This window comes from Triplophysa rosa, linkage group LG11, assembly GCF_024868665.1.
Source record: "Triplophysa rosa linkage group LG11, Trosa_1v2, whole genome shotgun sequence".
NCBI classification, from domain to species: domain Eukaryota; kingdom Metazoa; phylum Chordata; class Actinopteri; order Cypriniformes; family Nemacheilidae; genus Triplophysa; species Triplophysa rosa.
The window spans coordinates 17934615-17954036 of record NC_079900.1 but is presented as its reverse complement, the minus strand read 5'-3'; the positions used below and the strand labels follow the sequence as shown (position 1 = coordinate 17954036).

Here is a 19422-nt window from a genome sequence, read left to right as displayed (position 1 = left end):
AAGCTGAACGTTGTGTGTGATCTGTGTTTCTGGCAGGACATTAAAACTAGACGGTACACTCAGTGTGTTGCGGTAAAGATCTCCCGTTCTCTCTGCTTTAACTCTTTTGTTTTTCGTTTACATATAGTACAAAATTCCTTTAGTTATCATCGGATAAATACAGGTGACATTTTAAGCACTAATCGTTACGGACAGTAACGTGTCAAATATTTAGCAGCGAGTTATGTTAATGCTGTATGTGAATAGGGGAGTGGTATGTTTTTTTCTCTATATACAATTTCTCTTTTAAATCAGAAATCAATTGATCTGCTAAATTTTCTTCCTCCTCTGGCTCAGATGTGGACTGAAGTGCGCACTATTTTGCCCTCGACCATGGACGATTTTATTATTGAGTTCAGTGAAAAGATTGAACCCAGTGTGTTGAAGGTTCTTGAACTGGCCAGAGATCAGCTGTACAGCAGACCAGACTGTCCATCTTCTGCTGAAACAGCTCAGATTATTATAGATTACTCATGGGAAAATCTTAACACGGGGACATGGAGAGATGTAGACAAGGAATGGAGGCGGATGTACAGTTATGGCTGCCTCTTTAAAGTCTTAAGTTTATGCAATGGAGATCCATCTCAAGCCAAAGTCAAAGAGGCCATAAAGACATGTGATATGGGTTTGTTAATGGGAGCAGCCATCATGGATAACATTTTGCAAAGACTTGTTTGTATTTTAAAGAATACTATGAAACTGAAGAGTACCAAAGTTGAGAAGAGTGAAGAACCCTGTTCAAAGGTGAAGTCATCTATCCCAAAGCTTATGATTTCTTATTTATTTGTGAGCTTGCTTGCTTCTTGTTTGTGCATTTTATTTCACAGAAATCCTACGCTTAAGTATGTCGTCTGTCAAAAACATGTCCGGTTTTGTTACATCCTTTAACGCATGTTTATTTCCCCTCATGGTAAAAAGAAAATGTGTATAGACTGATATTTTTCTAATGTCTGGACTCTTATCATCAGGGGTTTAGGAAGATATAAACAGATTGTTCAATACAGTGGTAATAAATACATTCTCTGAAAAAACACAAAATTCTAGTTTGACTGCAGATATCACTTTATGACATTGGAATTGCCTTATATGTTGTATTAGGGAAAGATCAACATCCTTAACAAAGGATGTTGATCTTGGAACATGAGTCCTGCTTGGCTACAATATGTTAGTTGCCTAGCTGTGTGGTTTATTGTTTCGTGGATTATAAAAATGCATCTTTTTCCTAAAACAGAAAATGAAATGGGAATGTGTGTCCGAGCCCGTAATAAACCCTGCACGAGCTGTACCTAGAATTCAGTGTCCATCTCTGGAGCGCTTTCGATCAGATTTCCTGGATCCTCAAAAGCCTACCATCATAGAGGGAATAATTAACCACTGGCCAGCCTTCACAGAGCATCCATGGAGGTACTGTTGATAAAGCAATAAGCCCCAAGAAGCAGTGGGTTACTGGGGTATTTTATAACGGCTTAGAACTCCGCTCAGCCAATCAGAATAAAGGACCAGAACTGACCGTTTTATAATACGTTTTTTACATTTTGTGAGATTCATCTTATAATGTACTGTTTACTCTTTATCTCTCTAAGCATAGACTACTTGCGAAGTGTCGCTGGCTGCCGGACGGTTCCCATTGAAGTGGGATCCAAGTACACAGATGAAGAGTGGTCACAAAAGCTCATTACAGTAAATGAGTTTATAGACGGCTACATTTTAGGAACAGTAAGATGCTTCTTTTAAATGTCATAGTTATGTAACTTTTTTTCCGTGGAACACAAAATATATTTTGAAAAATGTCTCAATGGTTTTGTGTCCATACAATGCAAGTCAATAGAGGTGTTGATTGGTTACCAACAATCTTCAAAATATATATTTTTTGTGTTCTGCAGAATGGAATGTCATGAGGATGAGAGTAAATTCTGAATTTTCATTTTTAGGTTGAACGAATCACTCTAAGCCAGTACAGCCTGCAACATTTATATATTTAAAGTAATATACAATCTAAAGTGTAAATTTAGCCAGCAAATGTATCAAAAACATATGGTCTTTTATTAAAAGATATGGTAACAGAAATACTGAAATGCTGTATTGACCACCGGTCAGTTGTAACTTCTTTGTTGTGTTGTAGGAGGAGAAAGGTGTGGGATATCTGGCTCAGCATCAGTTGTTTGATCAGGTTGGTTCTTTGACATACCACAATATTAGTTCGCCTTCATTTTCTACACAATAAAGCCTGTTCCCACTGTAAAAACTGATACGGCCTTCAGAAACTGTCTGGAGAACCACACAAGTTTGTTTGGCAAACAAACAAACTTGCCTTGAGCAAGGCACCTTACCCCTACTTGCTCCCCGGGCGCTGCAGTGATAGCTGCCCACTGCTCCGGGTGTACGTGTGTTCACTACTCTCTGGATGGTTTAAATGCAGATGTCACATTTCGGGTATGGGTCACCATACTTGACAAATAGGTCACTTCACACAAGGAAGTATACTGTAGTTCCTCTTTGCTGTTTCACATGCAAGAGCATTTGGAGAATTGAAATGTCTTTCATAATTGCAGACTCCCACCGGTTTCCGGTTTAAGGGCTGGGGGACGTAGGGGCAAGAAATGATATTGTAAAAGTATTTAGACCAATTACAAAACTTGAGCTTTATTTGCAGTATGGGGAAGAGCATTCAACAGAATTTCTCTTAAACTTTCTACAACATAAATGTACGGTCCGGCTACAATCATCACGGGCGTGAACATGTTAGCATGGGAATAGTACATCCGATCTTTTGACATGTATGTGTCCAAGTGTAAACGAAATGTTGATGTCAAATCAGATAACAACACAATCGGATATAAGTCTGAAACTGGTTCTCCAACTTTGAGGGGCAGTTTGTGTTTTATCATCCTATTGCTTCATAACACTACAAACAATCATTTTTGTGTTTAAAGATAGTTTTATAGTTGAAATAACTTTGGAAAATACTCCACTAGATTCCAGAGCTGAAAGAAGATATTCGTATTCCTGACTATTGTTGTCTTGGAGAGGGAGAAGAGGACGACATAACAATTAATGCCTGGTTTGGGCCTGGGGGGACAGTGTCTCCTCTACATCAGGATCCACAACAAAACTTCTTGGCACAGGTAAAGCCCAAAAGATTAAATGTTCATTTGGCATTTAATGGCAGTTTTTGTTCTTCCTGTCACATTGCCAATTTTTATTTGTGTGGCAGGTGGTTGGAAGGAAATACATACGTCTCTACAGTCCAGAAGTAACAGAAAATCTCTATCCACATGACTCTCAGCTACTGCACAACACCAGTCAGGTAGAACATTGATTGCTTATCATAGCCTTACTTAAAGGTCCAGTGTATAAAATTTAGCGGCGAGGTGGTGAATTGCAACCAACTGCTCACTCTACCCCTCCGCAGCTCAAACATGCATTTTAGTCTGGGACTAGGCATAAGCCTTGTCTGGGAAACCACCCTATAGAGACAGCAGAGCACTAATGATGTAATATAAACTTTAAATGACAAAAACAACTTGTTTTACCCAAACTAGGTAGAGGTGGAGAATCCAGACCTCGTGAAATTCCCAGAGTTCCCTAAAGCATCATATGAGGAGTGTGTGCTTCAGCCTGGAGATGTCCTCTTCATACCTGTCCAACATTGGCATTACGTGCGCTCTCTAGAGCTCAGCTTTTCTGTTAGCTTCTGGTGGTCTTGATGTGTGTGTACAGAATTAAACAATTTGCCACAAGTTTATCGTCTGGTTTTTGTGTAGCTTTTATTGGTGAAAATGCTATTGATAGCAAATATGATATTTCATTCCAGGTAAAAAGTAACATTTTAATGACTTGAAAATAACCTAATTGTAAATGTCAGTTTATAAGCTAAACTGTTTTTACAACTTGCAATAAGTAGGAACCGTGTTTGTAGTAACCTAAGGAACTGACTAATCTGTTTTTAAATGCTGTATGTTAATGATAATCATTTGATAGAAGTATTTGCTTAAGAACAGTGCTTATTTAACAAAAAGCAGTACAAAATGTGCTAAACCTTCAGTTTAAGATAATGTACAGGAACATATGTACAAATTCTTTAATATAAAAAATCTTGAAACAGAATTATAACAAATGTATTTGTGAAACTGAAAAACAAGTTGTTCTTAAATAACAATGTACATTTTAAAAATCCTGAAATCTAGTAGAACTCAATATGATACTTAAAAAACCGTAGTAAGCACTGAAATTATGACCTTCTTGAGCGACGTGTTGCTGATGTTGAAGGGGTGGGAGCAGTGTTCTCTTTGGCTGATGAAGACAGACTTTGTGAGCCCTGAGACTGAGAACGCAGAATTTCTGCAAATAAGAAAGATTATAAAACCTTGTGAAGTTTTCTGAACTATTCTGCAGCAGTGTATACAGATCATTGGAGTACATGTAGTTTACCTGGAATCTCATGCGGCCAGAAATCATTGCACGAGGGGCAATGAGGGTCACTACGTCCTTTAAAATATCGAGCAACACACGGGAGATGCATCTTGATTCCACATCTTGGATTTTCACAAATCTGGCACTGAATATGAATGAAAATATTTTGTTTGAAGTAAGGCAACTTTGTCATTAGACTGGAAAAAATGGTGTACTGTACATTACAAAAGTAACAGCAAATGTAACGGCACAATCATTTTTTATTCATCCTCAAGTTTTTTCAAACCAGTATGCTTTTTTTAGTATACTGCATTTAAAAATAAAATAAAGAACAAGAAACTGGATTTCTCAAATGACATTTGAGTTTTGTTTGAAAGCTTTATGGTCTTAGATGTGTTTATGTCCTTACCTGCAGGGCAATGTTCTGGCACACATGACACACTTTAATGAGATCCTGGTAGATTATGCGCATATACTGTTCCATTTCTATGATGCAGCGAACACTAAGTGTGTATTCACCATGTTTCTAAAGCAGCAAACAATAGAACGAACAACAATACATTATTGTGGGGGTCAAGATGAGAAAAAATCCAATAAAATAAAATCGAAAACATACCTCATTTAACCACTTGTCTTGGACAAATTTATTCAAAACATGCTCGGTTTCTTTCTTCTTCAGTTTCTTGGTCTGGAGGCTGTCGGCACAATTTAAAATATCTGTGGAGGAGGCAGACCCACTCTCAGAGTCTACAATCAGATCCATCTGAAAACAAAAACAACATAATAGGAGATATCTACACAAACCACTTAGCTTGCATATTTTTCATGACGTATTTGTTTAGCTATTAAAAAATGTACCGTTTTCCTAAATAATTCGAGTTCGTTATCTGCATAATCAGATGCCATTCTTGTTACGTCGGTCTCTGCCATGTTAACCTGAAAAAGAAATAAAACAAATTTTAAATGCATTATATTTTATAAAATTTTATAAAAAAGTGTAAATACCCGCAAACCAATTTTAACTAACCAAGGCATAATACTGGAGTCCATCTTCTTCGGACATGCCCTTCCTGATGTTCATGAACATGGGCTGAAGCTGAGTGTTGATGACATCAATGAATTCATCTAATCTATCGTGCGCATAGTGTGCTGTAAATTTAACACAGAGGCATATTTCAAAAGGGCTTGAGAAATACACTTCTCAGATGTGGCGCTATGACACATAGGCTAAAGTCCCAAGAGTGTGATTTAGCAAATTCTAAACAAAGTGTGGCTACTTTGAAGACACCAGAATATAATACAGTTTCTTTTGAATGCTTTCAGTCACAACGTTCCTTTAGTTACAGTTGTGTTATTCCATGGTTTACCATTATTCTAAAATAGGGGGAAATATAAATAATGTGATATGAAGACATAAACGCACAGATCAGACAGAATGATTTATGTGACTAAATTGCATAGAGTCCGTGCATACCTCCATGAGTCTCACAGCAGTGTTTGTGTAACACTTTGGCCTGGGAAGAACTGATGATTCCATTGCTCATCATGGACTGTAAAAAGCGTCTGTGACTGTCTCCCATTGGTCGAGACATTCTGGTGAAAGTCCTCTTGAGCTGAAGAAAATATGTCTTTATAAACAAAATTGTTCAAACTTGCCAATATTGGGCAAACATATTATGTGTGGAAGATAAAAGGAAAATTGAATATTTTTGGTCAAACTGCGAGAGATTCTTTAAAAACGCATTAACTAAAAAGACATATATTTTACATTTATGCATTACACGAATCAAGTCATATTAAAGGTCCAGTGCGTCATTTTTTGGAGGATCTATTGACAGAAATGCAATATAATATACATAACTGTCTTCAGAGGTGTATAAAGACCTTACATAATGAAGCGTTATGTTTTTATTATCTTAGAATGAGCAATTTCTATCTACATACACCGCGGGTCCCCTTACATGGAATTCTCCATGTTGTTTCTATGGTAGCTCTAAATGGACAAACTGCTCTACAGAGCGTGCTTCGTAAATATGTTATCTCCTTCAGCAAAGAAGCAAAAACGTGACAACATCTCAATCCTCTGTCAGCCTCTGTAGTGCTTTGAAAGGAAGGGGTGGAATGTGCTGTTGGTTGCAACGTCGCCGCTGAATTTCATACACTGGACCTTTAAGAAAGTTTAAACTCTACAGCAGCATAGTGCTGAAATCTTGACAACTTGCCACATTCTGTCATAACAGCTATTTCATAACTATTCACAATGACTTGGGCTGTTTTTAAGCACGACAGGAAAGTAGTTTTACACACAAATCATAGGAAGAAAAGATGACAACAGATAAACAATACAATTAAGCCGTTGATAAGCATAACCGACCGCCAACGTTACCGTTTAACTAGATGTAACGTTAAGTCTATAAAAACTACAGAATTGTAATCCACTTGTTTACCTTACGAGTACTGTGGTAATATACGTTACACGCAAACACGTGACTGTCCGTAACATGCAACAAGATCGATTGTTCAGGACTGACCTTTTAAAGACCCGCGATGTAGTTTAACCGTAACAGTATTTATTGTTATAGATTCTGATTTACTTTGTACCTGCTTTTAATATAATGCCAAGACGTTCGTTCGTGCTGTCGCGCGGCTTTATCAGAATGACACTTCCGGTCACGTGATGCGGTCTTGTACGGTTGCTGCATAGATCCAATGTGATGGATTAGTAGATTCGAATTTAAATATTACCTGTTGATTATTATGCAAGTACTTTTTGTGCATCAAAAATCAGAATCTGACATTACTTAAAAGCATGTGGTTCAAAACCCGAATTACCTAAAATATAAAAAGAAAGTGTGAATTATGATTATTAAAAGTATGAAAAAATAATTATTTAACTGGACCATTCTGCGCTAACGAAAGTAATTTTACATCAGACATAAATGGTTTCTTATGGCAACGTGTTTTAAGTTTATGTTCCTTTGGCCCGGTTTCACAGACAAGGTTTATCTTAAGCCAGGACTATGCCTTAGTTAAATATAGGATATTTAAGTCACTTTTGAAAATGCCTTAGATAAAACATCATGGTGTGCATCTTGAGACAAAACAATGGCAAATGTATATTTTAAGATATGTCAGGGCAATTTATTTTCAATTAAGACGGCGCAAACTTTCATTTTAGTCTGGGACTAGGCTTAAACCTGTGTTTTTTCTCATGTATTGGTGGTTCGCCGAACACAATTCACTACCAATTGAGCTTCAAGGGCACTATTAAATGTTAATATAATTGGTCAACGTTTAGTCAGTTAGTTAGGGGAAGTGAAACCATTCTGATCTTTTTTCCCCTCTGAAATGCAATATTATTTTAACATTCTCTTTTTTAAAGTCTGGTAGTACTATTTCGACCACTATGCAAATCATATGTTATCGTTAATATCTTCTTTCATTTTATTTCGGTTTGTTCTTCCATGGAATTCTGAGTGTCTTTCCCTCCGCTTGAACAGGCTGGAGATCAGCTGTCAAGTGTGTTGGACCAGTAGCACAGAGAAGGGGGATATAGGTAACACATGCGCTGCAGCTGACCGGGAGTCAGCGCTTAACAGGAGAAAGAAATACGTCTGTTCCTGGAAACCTTACACGCCCTTTAAAATTCCATGTTGCTCTTGCGAAAAGGGAAGTGTGCTGTTGAACGTCGTGTAAATTACTCGAGCGTATTTGTTTTTTTCAGCCTTTGCTTTTAAGTTATATCGAACACAGTAAAACGGACTCGGAGATAATAGAAACGCAAGCAAAAATGCTTTTTGGCTGGTAACTTTGTAACACTTTAGCGTCGGAAAAGACGGACACGATGCGTTTTACCGTTCCCGCGAGTCAGATCTTTTTTATTCTGTTGTTCCACGCACTTTGTTCTGGTGAATAGTACCTTATTTACCACATAATAGTCATGTCAAATGTTATGCATGCAAAAAATAATTGAGTACAATCGTAAAATGCTAACAATACTACTAACAGTCATCTCTTCGTTTAGCAAAAAACAGTCTAGAACCAACAGAAACGGACTTCACGTGTTTTAATGACTTTGAAAGCGCAATGAAATGCCATCTTTCCTCTGAGAGCTGCTCTGAATACAAGCTAAACGTCACCCATTATGCAGCAGGAGAGTAAGTGCTTTTATTTCCTTTATAATACCATGATTCTTCTTCTTTTATAATAGTATGGTTTTATTTTCGAGAAAAATTGATTTATTAAATGTCACTTACAATGTGTTGTCCATAAATAACTTTACTATTCTTATCAGGTATCAACAGGAATTTACTGTTGTACATCATTATATTACAGGTCAAATGAATATTCATGCGTTTTTAAAGCTTATGAGCGTGCCACTGACTGTGAATGCAAGGTAGAAGTGCCAGGATTCGTAATGGGTGAGAACTTCAATACTGCTCTTCTGAAAGGAGGGAATGTCTTATTCGTAAAAGTACTGGAAACTGGGAAGTTTCGTAAGTATACATTGTCTGTTTTTGATTCTTTAGATTAATTAATTATAACATTTCATGTGGCGTTACTGGACAGATCATTTACAAATGACTTTATATTTTCTGCAGTTAAACCTAAAACTCCAGTCTTAAAAGTTCAGAAGACTGAAAACGGAAACTTTAAAGTAACTTGGGACGCAAAGTATAAGAGGCCAAAAAATTTTGTGGACGGGTTAAAAATTAAACTGTATGGAATCATAGGAAAAGGACAGAAGGTAAGAAGGAGATAGTGGGATGATGGAGCCTATTCATGCTATATAATTGTATCAGGAGGTGTATCATAAAACATTTTTGTCCAAACAGGAACCTCTAGAGGGGCTGAATACTGTGGGATTCATTGAAATTATTAGTAGTAATCTTGATCCAAAAACCAATTACAGTTTGACAGCAACCATGAGCACGCACTACAATAATTATATGATAGAAAGTGATGAAAGTAAACCACTTGCGTTTACCACACGTAAGTCTTTTCTTATTTGTTTTTACAGACATCAGTGCAGATGTTATGTAAACACTCTTTAATAAACCTAAAAAACTCTCTTCTCCATAGCCTCATCACCAAATGATATACTGAAAATAATTCCAGTTGTTTGTGTTGCTTTGATCACTCTTATATTCATTATTTTCATCATGACATTCAGGTAAGATTTCTGTTCTTTCCATCTTCATTTTAGACTAACCTATTCAACAGTTTTTATTCTTGACAAATTCACACTCATTTGACGCATTACAGCATCAAGAGAGTGTGGTGGGACAAGATTTCCAAGCCCAAAATTAATTCTGACTTTGATCCTGGACGGAATGTAAGGGGATATAAAATTTGCTTTTCACAGAATTTATTCTATCCATTAATCACCACCAAGCTCAAGACATTTTATTATAATGCTAAAAAACCTCATTGTTTTCTTATGTTCAATAGATCAACACGATGAGTCCTTCCATCGTGCCAATCTCTCCTATCCGGGCTGACATCCTAAAATCTGATCTCAATAAGGAAAAGAAATGGTAAGGTTTCTTTGACAACACCCGACAAACTTCATTTTATTTCTGATTGACGCATAGGTACACGGCTCTGTTTTTTTTTCCTTGCAGGACATTGTCACCGGTAGATACAAAGAGTGAAAAAAGTTCAACTAGTGTGGATTCAGCCGCAGGGGATTATGGGGAGACAGGCACTGATACCCGGGAAGAGGACAACATATGCACACGCACCGAGCGTGAGCTAAAAGATGTGTTTGAAAGCATTTGGTCTGCAAAGCTGATACCAATGTCATCAACCTACAGTAAGGTACCCGTGGTGACTGAAAACCATCTTGGTAGCAGTTCCCAAAGAGAACGCAACTGTTATAACAGAGACTCTGGGAATTGCTCTGGGTCATCGTGTTTCAGCAACTTGGCTTATGCTAAATCACCAGCATACAGCTATGAACAACTGCCTTGTGATACCGTTTATGTGAATGAGCCCACCATTAACAGTGATAACCACCCAGTCGGCTCAGACATTGGCAAGACCCAGTCTGATGACAATACCGATGAGATGCTCACCAGGAACAAATTTATTGTCTCCAAAAATCCATTGTATCCTACTCTCCATGACAGCAACATGATTGTGTGCGATAATGAATATCAAGATAAGGGTATAAAACAGCAGTGGAACTCGACCACCAGTACTGTACTTGGCAACTGTGGAGCAAAGAAAGTTTGTCAGACGGGTGGCCACGCACCCTCCTTCCAGCCATATTGTTTTACTCTTCCTTTGCATATCAAACCCAACATTGAAATGGTTGATTCATATCATGCTGTTTAACTGCGCTGTACAAACAAACTGTGTTACGTGCTGGAAACATGCTATTTTTTTATGGCTATTATGCTTCCAATGTATTACGATGAATCATTTATTTGAATGTACAGTATGACCTTTGATAACAACCGTGCTGTTTCTAATCCTTGTTTAGACACCATGTATTACTTTGACTTTTTCACAATGTTTCAACTTTAAAACAATTTGACAATGTTCTCCTTTTTTCACAAAAATGAACACATACATTTTGAATGCAGAATACCTTCATCTAAGATCAGATGGAAGTGGTTGTTAGGGGAGAGTATTTGAAAATGGCAAAAAAAAGGCTTGTGACTGATAATGACTGTGTTTTCCATTAAATAGTACTTTATGTAGTACTTCTTTATTCAGAATTTCATGCTAACCACCGCATTTCTGAAGAACTTAAATATTCACAATAAAACCAATGCAAATGATCTAGGTGTCCTTCTTTATTCCTACTCTCTTTAAAGTAAAACCTCAGAAGAGTGAAATATTGTGAGAGTTGTACTTGTTGATTCCATTTAGATGGGGACAAAAATGACAAGCTTTTGTTGTTCTTGCATTAACCAGGAAGTTGTCAAATGTTTTCCATGGAATTCACGTGCAACAACATGTCAAAACCTCATGCACATTCCAAAGAAAGTGCTGCTCTACTCTTAAAAATAAAGGTGCTTCACGATGACTTAGAAGAACCTTTTTTGTCTAAATGGTTCCATGAAGAACCTATAACCTCACACAAAAGGTTCTTGGTGGCAAAAGGGTTCTTCAGATTATAAAAAGGTAAGAAAGAGATGGTTCTTTAAAGAACCTTTGACTGAATGTTTTTTTGTGGAACCAAAAATGGTTCTTCTATGGCATCACTGTGAAGAACTTTTTAAACACCTTTATTTTGAAGAGTGTACAGTACTATGAAGCAAAACTGTTAGTTATCTGTTCAACTGTTCATCTTAATTTAGAGGATTGTGCTTGGTGAATTTTCATAAATAGCCTACATCTTAGTATTAAAGCTCACCGTTTAATTTTCCATTATTTGTCCTGTTTTTGGTTTTTAAAATCTAAAGAAAAGTACATCGATTCAAAGCTGTAGGTCCGAACGCATTAACTAGGCTACTTCAATCTCCAAACGTATCCAATAGTATCCAGCTGCAGAACCGCAGGTATACCTCGATTTATCTGCATCTGCATATAATGCTCAGAAGTGCAGCACCACCTGCTGGGCGTTAAGGTTAAATGACCCCTTTCATAAAATAACTTTTCTTGGTAGCTTGTTGCAAAACAAACTATTGTATTGCCTGTTTGCTGTCTACAGACTATTTGATTAATGAAACTGTACTTGTGAATTTTACATATCTCTATATACCTACTGTAATCCTGCCATCAATGCAGAACCTCCGTTAAAAAAGAACAGCATATGCTGGGTTGGGTATGTTTTGATGCTGGTTTGACCAGTTTAAACCAGCTAAGGACCAGCACATGACAAGTTTAAAACAGCACAAACCAGCATCAAAACATACCAAACCAGTATATGCTGTTTTTTTTAACAGGGCTAAACCAAACATGGAAGACCTTGATCCTTGATCTTTTCATTATGCCTAACCATAAGAACATGGCACAGCAGGGGTGAGGACCTAACCTAAACCCCTCCAACCTAAAATGACCTCACCATGCAGATTTAGAGTATGCACTTTTCCAGTCATTCAATAGATGGCGCCGTCACCAAAAGAAACGCAAGCCTGGAGCTGCATTTGTCCATCAAATTATACAGTATATCTCAAACATTAAATTCTATAATATATTAAGTTCATAGAAGCAGAAGATAATATACACAAACGCAAACAGACATGTTTAGTTTATTTTTTAAATGCTTCCAAAACATCACAAAACCTCAAAAAGCATGTTTCATATCACATGTTGATTGTCAGTAAAGAGCTAAAAACAGCACAATGTTTACAACACAAAACAATTATTGCATAGCTACAAATAAACATTGTCGTTTGTGTGTTAGACAGGTGTTAGTAAACCAGGCGAGTACAAATGCAATATATATAGGCTATATTTGATATAGAATACAGTGAAACATTTCAACAAACATTTCATTGCAGACAAATAACTTGTAATGCAGAGAAATGTCACCAAATGCCGTCTTTAAGCTGCAGGATCAGGAAAGGCAGATAAACAATACAAATGTATATGGCACAAAAGCAGCGTTAAAGTATCGGAGCATATAAAAAGTGTAAATATGAGGAATTTTCAGCACATTGTATACAATGCAAAGTGAAATGTATACTGGACTTCATTACTGAATACCATTATCTTGCTTTTCTCCTTTTTACTCGTGGCTTCAGAAGCAGAACATAGATTTACAAAAATGAGTTTTGCGCATGACGCTGTGCATTTAGTCAAGAAGGCCTCTAGGATACATCTGTGTAAACGGCACAATTCTTGTTTAAACAGAGCTTCAGGCGAGACCAGAATCATTTTTGAGATAACATTTAATAGTTTAGGGCTACGGAACTAACATGTCTGGTATGGTTTTAAAAACTACACGGTTACTAATTTAACATTTCGCCATAATGAACCTGGTAAACACTTCACAGGAAAATGGTTACATAAAAAGAAGTCTTACTGGAAGCTGTCTTAAAATGGTTTGTGTCTTATTTTAATCCATTTTAAATGACAGAATTACAAAAAATGTATAGGTTCAATGCACTGCAAGTCGTTTTGGATAAAGGCGTCTGCCAAATGCATAAATATTAATCACACAAAATACAGTAGAACCCCGAGAGAAATACTTTCAGAAGACTAACTTAACTGACTGAGAATTTTTTTGTGTAGGCGCTTATATCTCTCCTAAACATACACCTAGTTTTTTTTTTACATTCGCATGAAGTTAATTAAATACTTTGTGATTACAGTTACATTACAGAAATGTAAACATTGTTTAAAAAGTGTTCTTAATATTCTATCACAGCAAATAAACATAAAAAAGCTGCATCCATCTTCTTCAAATCAAGAGTGGTGATGTATTCTAATAAAAACAAACAAATAGTGCAAGTAGTCCAAATGCTTACTGAAATGTTTTGAGCAATGGCACAATGAAAGTGTCTAATACTCTTGTGTATCAGCTAAAACATTCTGCATCCTCTCCACCATGAAAAAACACAAGGTTCCTGTGAAGCCTAAGACGACCATAACCAGGAGCTGCCAGGTGAGCAACATATAACCACTGTAGAAGAACGCCAGTGCTGCAAAGATGGACTGAGAGAAGAAGAGTGTGTTACTAATACACTGAAGCACAGTCATATTTTACACTACACCTTACTGGCCACTGGAACAGGAACGTGCAATCTTTTCACCTGTATGAATTTGAATATGGCAAAGGCTGGGGCACTCTGTTCAGAATATGCCCATCCCAGGATACTGTACAGTTGAGTGTTAAAACAACTGTCTCCAAGACCGAGCAAAAAACTGCACAGCAGGGCAACGGAAACACTGCGAGGGAACAAACAAACGTTAGCTTAACATGAAAAGAAACTGGAGAAACTAAGGTGCAGTATAGATGTCTCTGCTTTTTTGTTAACAATACTTTACGTTGGCATCAGATATGGCTTATGCTGTGAGCTAGTATTGAGGACCACAGGTGCATCATGTGGAATGTTGAGGAATATCAGGTAGAAAGCTACAAAGTGCACAACCATTCCTAGAAAGACCACTGATGTGCGTCTAAACCGGCTATTTTTCAACACAAGGCCAAACAGTCCTCCCCCTAAAAAAGTAAAAACCAAACTCTTTAACTTCCATTACATCTTATAAAGTACAAGTCCGACTTAACTTAAGTAAAGTTGAAGTAAAATTGATCATGCTACATACTGAAAGTGTACTTACCAATCATTTCTCCAGCTCCCACCAATCAAGCCTTTTGCTGTGTCGCCAAAGTGTGTGGTAGCGCCAATGCAAGTTCCATACACGCCACTGTAAAATGACAGCTCCAAACCTGCAGTGAAAGATCATAAAACAGGGCATGATCATTATGGTTCAAAATACAATGTACAGAGATAAAGATATTTTCCTTTAGTGATCTTACCCGTGTATGCCATGCAGAAACTTAATAACAATATGGTTTTGGTTTTGAAGATCTCCAAAATGGTCTCTATAAGGTCACACAAGTAGTATAATCATATACCTTGTGTCAAAAGTTTGATTGATTTATGACCCCCTGTCAAAGTTCTGTCAACCAGTCACTCAAATGGAGACTATTATGGCCTGTCAATCTTGATGACATTTATGTTTTATGACTGTTGTTGGGGTCTCCTCTAACCCCCACCCTTCCTTCAGTGGGGCTAACTACCTACACAACCCCCCTCATCACTCCCTAATCAAAAAGGTGTGTTTTCATCCTGTTTGATTTTACTATAGGCTTCTTGTGAAAGATATTTGTGTTTGTAAATTAGACAGAGATAAAATAAATATTTATGTGGGGTTTTCTTCTAAGAGTGTGCTGTTTCCTTGCTTTTATCATGCTAATGAGTGAATTGAGACTCCAGGTCTGGAATCTTATCAAAGTGTGACTGTCCCCTTATTATCTCAGGCAAGTCATTTGACCAGTCAATCAAAGTAAGCTGGGTTTTTTAACATCTGTCAGTCTTGTTTGACAGTTTATATTTTACGACTTTTGTTGTTGTAGGTCTATCCCTGCAATGAAAGGTGTTTTCATCCTTCTGGCATGACACCCTGCTGTTCTTACATCACAGTTTGAAACCTGACGGTTGTGTTTTTAAATTAGAGAGAGATAATGGTTATGTGTTGTTTCATCTAAGAGTAAGTTGGTTCCAGGTTTAAGATTTTTATCTGATAAATGATTAAAGTTTTTGGGTCAGCATTTTATCATTGTGTCATAAACTATATCTTTTTTTATTCAACGACATGCCCTGACACGTTCTTCCTGGTCATGGAGGAATGGGGGATTGTTTTTTGTTAGCACCTAAGGGGTGCGTTTCTAACAGATTGTACAAGACAATGAACCAAAAAAAGGTTTGGGTTTCCATCCTGACTGATTTTCTGGAGATGTCTGTGTGTCTACAATCTGGTGTGACAGAAAATCTTTAATGTTTGTGTTAGTGACTCTTTTTTGATCATTTTGGCATAAAAAAATCAAACATATACTACGTCTGGTTTAGGGTTAAACTTTTAAAACCAGGAACAAAAAACAAAAGACAAACAAACAAAAAAACTAGTCAATATCTTCAATTGTCATAGTTCTACACTGTTTTATTTAATAAATGTTAAGTTTCAGATGATGTCTTAAGATCTACAAGAAGGATGGTGCTCTCCCCTATAGTTAAAATACAACTGTTTAGCACTCCTTTCAAAATTCAAGATCTATTACTGGATTCTTTAAAAAATGTAGAATAGTCAAATAACTTTCTTGGCATCCTGTTGAGTAAAGACCGAGTCACAACAGTGGGGTTTTAAATGTAGCTTCTGTTAAAAGAGTTGTAGCTAAGGATGTGTTTATGGTAACAGGTCGAAGAATTTTGGGGGGACTCAAACACCCCCTCATCCACTTTTCACAGCTTAACTCGTGAGACTGCATCAGACTGAGACTATAGTAACTGTTTCTTTTTCGTTTCAACCCTCTTCATCGCCATTATTTCGTGTCGTACATCTGATAGCAAAGAAGTCTAAACAGATAGTGTTTCCGTTTCACATTGTTTTAAGGGCATATATTTGTAAGTGTTAAACAAAATGGTTCAATGTTTTTTTTAACGGTTTGCTTCAGATCTAAACTTTACACGAACAAAGTATAAGTTGAATCAACTGGGCATGTTTTATATAATTGTCATCCTTTTCTTATGGTGAATGCTTTTCACTCACAACATGTGTTGAATATAATTCCTTTTCTGACAGAAACCAACTGAACGTACTAAAAATAATAGCAAGAGAAGGCCACTCTGCAAGTTTTTTAAGTACCACCGTATTTTCCTGTATGTGTAAAATGCTTTTTATGTTTTTCCAGACAGATCTGACAGATTGTGTGCTGGATTGTGCATTACACATGATTGGTAAAATGTAGTTGCATTACAGAATGTCTTTTACGTGTAAAAAATCTAGATTTAAAGTTCTAACAAACGTACGAATAAACTAAAAATGGCTATTGCGTGCAGGAAAAATAGGCAACTTATGCAGACAACGTGTCTTTTGAAACTCTGTAAATGGGGTTTTAAATGTTTAAAAAACATATAGAGCTACCGAGATAGATGTGCTCTGGTTTCGGCTTTTAGAAAGTTCTTCATTTAAAAGATTGGATGTTACCTCTAGTTTTATCTTATTTAGACAAATGTTCTGGTCTTTTCATCTTCTTTTCTTGATTGCTCTACAGTCTTTCCGTGGTGTAGACAAATGGGAAGTCCATGGGCACCACCCAATACAAATCTTACGTGTTACTTAAGGGAAGGATGGGTTTAGTCATATAGAGACACTATTAACATTGCAACAATATCTCTATAAACCAGTGCTTCAGTAAATGAATCAGTTGATAAATAACTAATTACTTGAAGGATGAATACACGTTTTGTGTTACCATGTTGTCCCATTAAATAGATATGCTTTAGAAATGAGTTTGTGATGTGATCCTTATACTATACCCTCAAATACACATCATGCACGCAACGTGGATCTCTCACTATATATCAACAGTGTTGATCAAAACGTTTGACCTGTTTTATTACACAAGTTTGCAGAGGTGTAAAGAGTACTTGAAAACCATACTTGAGTAAAAGTACATATACAGTACCTTGCAGCGAAAATGACTCCATTACAAGTTACAAGTCACCAATTCCAAAACGACTTCAGTAAAAGTCTTAGAGTATCTTTTTACTCATACTGAATAGGCTCAAAGCACTAGTCCTCAACACTTAAGAGACATGTCAGTGAAAAACAGTTGATTCGTGAGGAGAGCAATCGCATTTATTTTCTTAAATCATAATAAGACTGAACACCTCAAAATTGCAACAAATCTTGGCCTACACCATAACCTACTGTACGTCTATTACAAACACCCAAGTCTCATTTAAGCTCAAGTGCTCATAAGTAAACCAAACTCCTTCAAAAAGGTATCTTCAATATAACGGATAAATAAAATAATGTTAAGTATAATTAAGTTAAAGTCAAAGCCTTTTTGCACTGGACTTGCTGGTTTGGCCTCATCGCCAGCTGCAGTCATGTTCTCATTTCACATATAAACCGCCAGCGATTGACAACTACCTGATACTGCACTCGTATTCACATAAAGAAGCCATGTTGACAAGTTTTAGTAAGTTAGGGCAAACTCCACAAGATTATAGTACCTTCAATGCCCTGTAAATGGCAATATGAATGATTCTGTAGCAAAAATAAACTGCTGCAAAAAAAGATAGGTGCCATGCGAAATGTAATGTGTAATTGCATTAGTCATTACAAATATAGTGGAGTAAAGAGTACATATACTTGTTCAAAAATGTAGTTAAGTAGATAGTAAAAGTAGCTAATATCTTTAATACTCAGTACAACTACAAGGTAGCCAAAAGATACTTAAGTACAGTAACTAAGTACATTTACTCCAATACTTTACACCACTGCAAGTTTGTATCCTCACCATGTGAATGTCAAGAACATTTTTACATTTCTTAAGTTGTTCTACTTTTGNTAAACCTTTTCAACATTTGCGTTTAGTCAGTACAACGTTGTCAGGCATTTACACTTAAGTTTTCAGAAGTTGTTTTGTTTGTCACTCTTTTGTGAATATTTACAAGTGATACAATTTGATGTGATGCGTCAGTGACGTTTGAGTATGTTTGGTGTGCAGTAAAGTTTCATGACGAAAAGTGTATAGTCCACAGCGAATCAAGAATTCACAAAGTATAAAGCGCAATTTAAGAATTGTGACAATTTAAAAACAATTTAAAAACTTTTTTTGGTCACATTCCCTTTACACCTATAATAAAAATCTACAGTGCAGGGTTTTCACACCAGACATTACATTAACATCGGCCACTCACAAACCCATTTCAGTCCAACACGATTCATAAACATACACATAAACCCCGCGATAATCTAAACCAGATGTGCTGAACCACATTCATTCACAACAAAACACTGTACTTTGAAACAAAGGGATAAATTGAACCAGATGCACAAAGGTGAACGCCTGTGAGAATATAAAAATATGAGCACTAGCAGGGCTTTACAATAAATGACATGTATGTTGCACATGCAACGAAAAAATTGGTCTCTGCTTAGAATAAATTTAATTGTGTAGCGCGCGTGCGATACAGTTCGGCAGGTGCATTAGCCAGAGCCGCTTGTTTGTATGAAGTGCGTTTGTCGGTGTGCTTGTTCGTGTGAGGTTAACTAATGGCGCACCACTATTATTTTCATTTTTATTTTGTTTTTGCAATTAAAACTTGTTCCCTTTCGAGAGCGGAGCTACCACTATGGGAACTCTTCCCTTCTCTACTTTCCTGAAGTCTTATTGGATAACGCCAGTAAAAAAAATGGCCAATTGTCGCAAGATATGCAACAGTATGCAAATACTGACGAACCCCCTGGCAGTATAAATACGGTGCATAGCGACAATAC

General features: G+C 36.7%; 4 protein-coding genes across 6 annotated transcripts; 2 read left to right on the top strand and 2 right to left on the bottom strand.

Moving 5' to 3' along the window:
• The first annotated feature begins 56 nt into the window (after window positions 1-56).
• On the top strand, window positions 57-3769 carry kdm8 (lysine (K)-specific demethylase 8). 2 transcript variants are annotated; one of them, XM_057344959.1, is made up of 8 exons: window positions 57-253; window positions 337-783; window positions 1271-1443; window positions 1623-1755; window positions 2162-2209; window positions 3015-3164; window positions 3254-3346; window positions 3582-3769. In XM_057344959.1, exons 1-8 carry the CDS (start codon window positions 224-226, stop codon window positions 3744-3746), a joined length of 1239 nt encoding a protein of 412 aa, XP_057200942.1. In that variant the 5' UTR covers window positions 57-223; the 3' UTR covers window positions 3747-3769. The 2 variants fall into 2 exon arrangements, with proteins under 2 accessions (XP_057200942.1, XP_057200941.1); XM_057344958.1 differs by having other exon boundaries at window positions 57-783.
• A 496-nt stretch (window positions 3770-4265) lies between these two features.
• nsmce1 (NSE1 homolog, SMC5-SMC6 complex component) lies at window positions 4266-7167 on the bottom strand. 2 transcript variants are annotated; one of them, XM_057344963.1, is made up of 8 exons: window positions 7054-7167; window positions 5927-6065; window positions 5480-5601; window positions 5311-5388; window positions 5069-5215; window positions 4862-4978; window positions 4471-4597; window positions 4266-4380 (listed from the first exon to the last, which is right to left on the bottom strand). In XM_057344963.1, the coding sequence occupies exons 2-8, from the start codon at window positions 6042-6044 to the stop codon at window positions 4271-4273; spliced, it is 819 nt and encodes a 272-aa protein (XP_057200946.1). In that variant the 5' UTR covers window positions 6045-6065; window positions 7054-7167; the 3' UTR covers window positions 4266-4270. The 2 variants fall into 2 exon arrangements, with proteins under 2 accessions (XP_057200946.1, XP_057200945.1); XM_057344962.1 differs by having other exon boundaries at window positions 6984-7116.
• Window positions 7168-8012: 845 nt separating this feature from the next.
• On the top strand, window positions 8013-11240 carry LOC130561570 (uncharacterized). The gene is made up of 9 exons (XM_057346001.1): window positions 8013-8360; window positions 8477-8609; window positions 8788-8948; window positions 9054-9199; window positions 9288-9444; window positions 9535-9625; window positions 9718-9787; window positions 9904-9989; window positions 10077-11240. Exons 1-9 carry the CDS (start codon window positions 8297-8299, stop codon window positions 10789-10791), a joined length of 1623 nt encoding a protein of 540 aa, XP_057201984.1. The 5' UTR covers window positions 8013-8296; the 3' UTR covers window positions 10792-11240.
• Window positions 11241-12640: 1400 nt separating this feature from the next.
• Window positions 12641-18028, bottom strand: LOC130561291 (UNC93-like protein MFSD11). The gene is given in 7 exon segments (XM_057345508.1): window positions 12641-14064; window positions 14163-14298; window positions 14398-14572; window positions 14692-14711; window positions 14713-14800; window positions 14891-14956; window positions 17995-18028. Coding segments are annotated over 7 exon segments (672 nt in total). The 3' UTR covers window positions 12641-13911.
• Between the last annotated feature and the right edge of the window lie 1394 nt (window positions 18029-19422).

What these genes read in the sequence shown, in the direction of transcription:
- LOC130561570 (XM_057346001.1), top strand. Translation starts at nt 8,297, where the DNA reads ATGCGTTTTACCGTTCCCGCGAGTCAGATCTTTTTTATTCTGTTGTTC. An exon ending in GTTCCACGCACTTTGTTCTG is followed by an intron (nt 8,361 to 8,476) that starts GTGAATAGTACC and finishes CTCTTCGTTTAG; the next exon opens with CAAAAAACAGTCTAGAACCA. An exon ending in ATTTTCATCATGACATTCAG is followed by an intron (nt 9,626 to 9,717) that starts GTAAGATTTCTG and finishes GACGCATTACAG; the next exon opens with CATCAAGAGAGTGTGGTGGG.
- nsmce1 (XM_057344963.1), bottom strand. Translation starts at nt 6,044, where the DNA reads ATGTCTCGACCAATGGGAGACAGTCACAGACGCTTTTTACAGTCCATG. An exon ending in AAGACAAGTGGTTAAATGAG is followed by an intron (nt 4,979 to 5,068) that starts GTATGTTTTCGA and finishes TTGCTGCTTTAG; the next exon opens with AAACATGGTGAATACACACT. An exon ending in CTGGCCGCATGAGATTCCAG is followed by an intron (nt 4,381 to 4,470) that starts GTAAACTACATG and finishes TCTTATTTGCAG; the next exon opens with AAATTCTGCGTTCTCAGTCT.
- kdm8 (XM_057344958.1), top strand. Translation starts at nt 256, where the DNA reads ATGTTTTTTTCTCTATATACAATTTCTCTTTTAAATCAGAAATCAATT. An exon ending in ACGGCTACATTTTAGGAACA is followed by an intron (nt 1,756 to 2,161) that starts GTAAGATGCTTC and finishes GTTGTGTTGTAG; the next exon opens with GAGGAGAAAGGTGTGGGATA. An exon ending in AACAAAACTTCTTGGCACAG is followed by an intron (nt 3,165 to 3,253) that starts GTAAAGCCCAAA and finishes TTTGTGTGGCAG; the next exon opens with GTGGTTGGAAGGAAATACAT.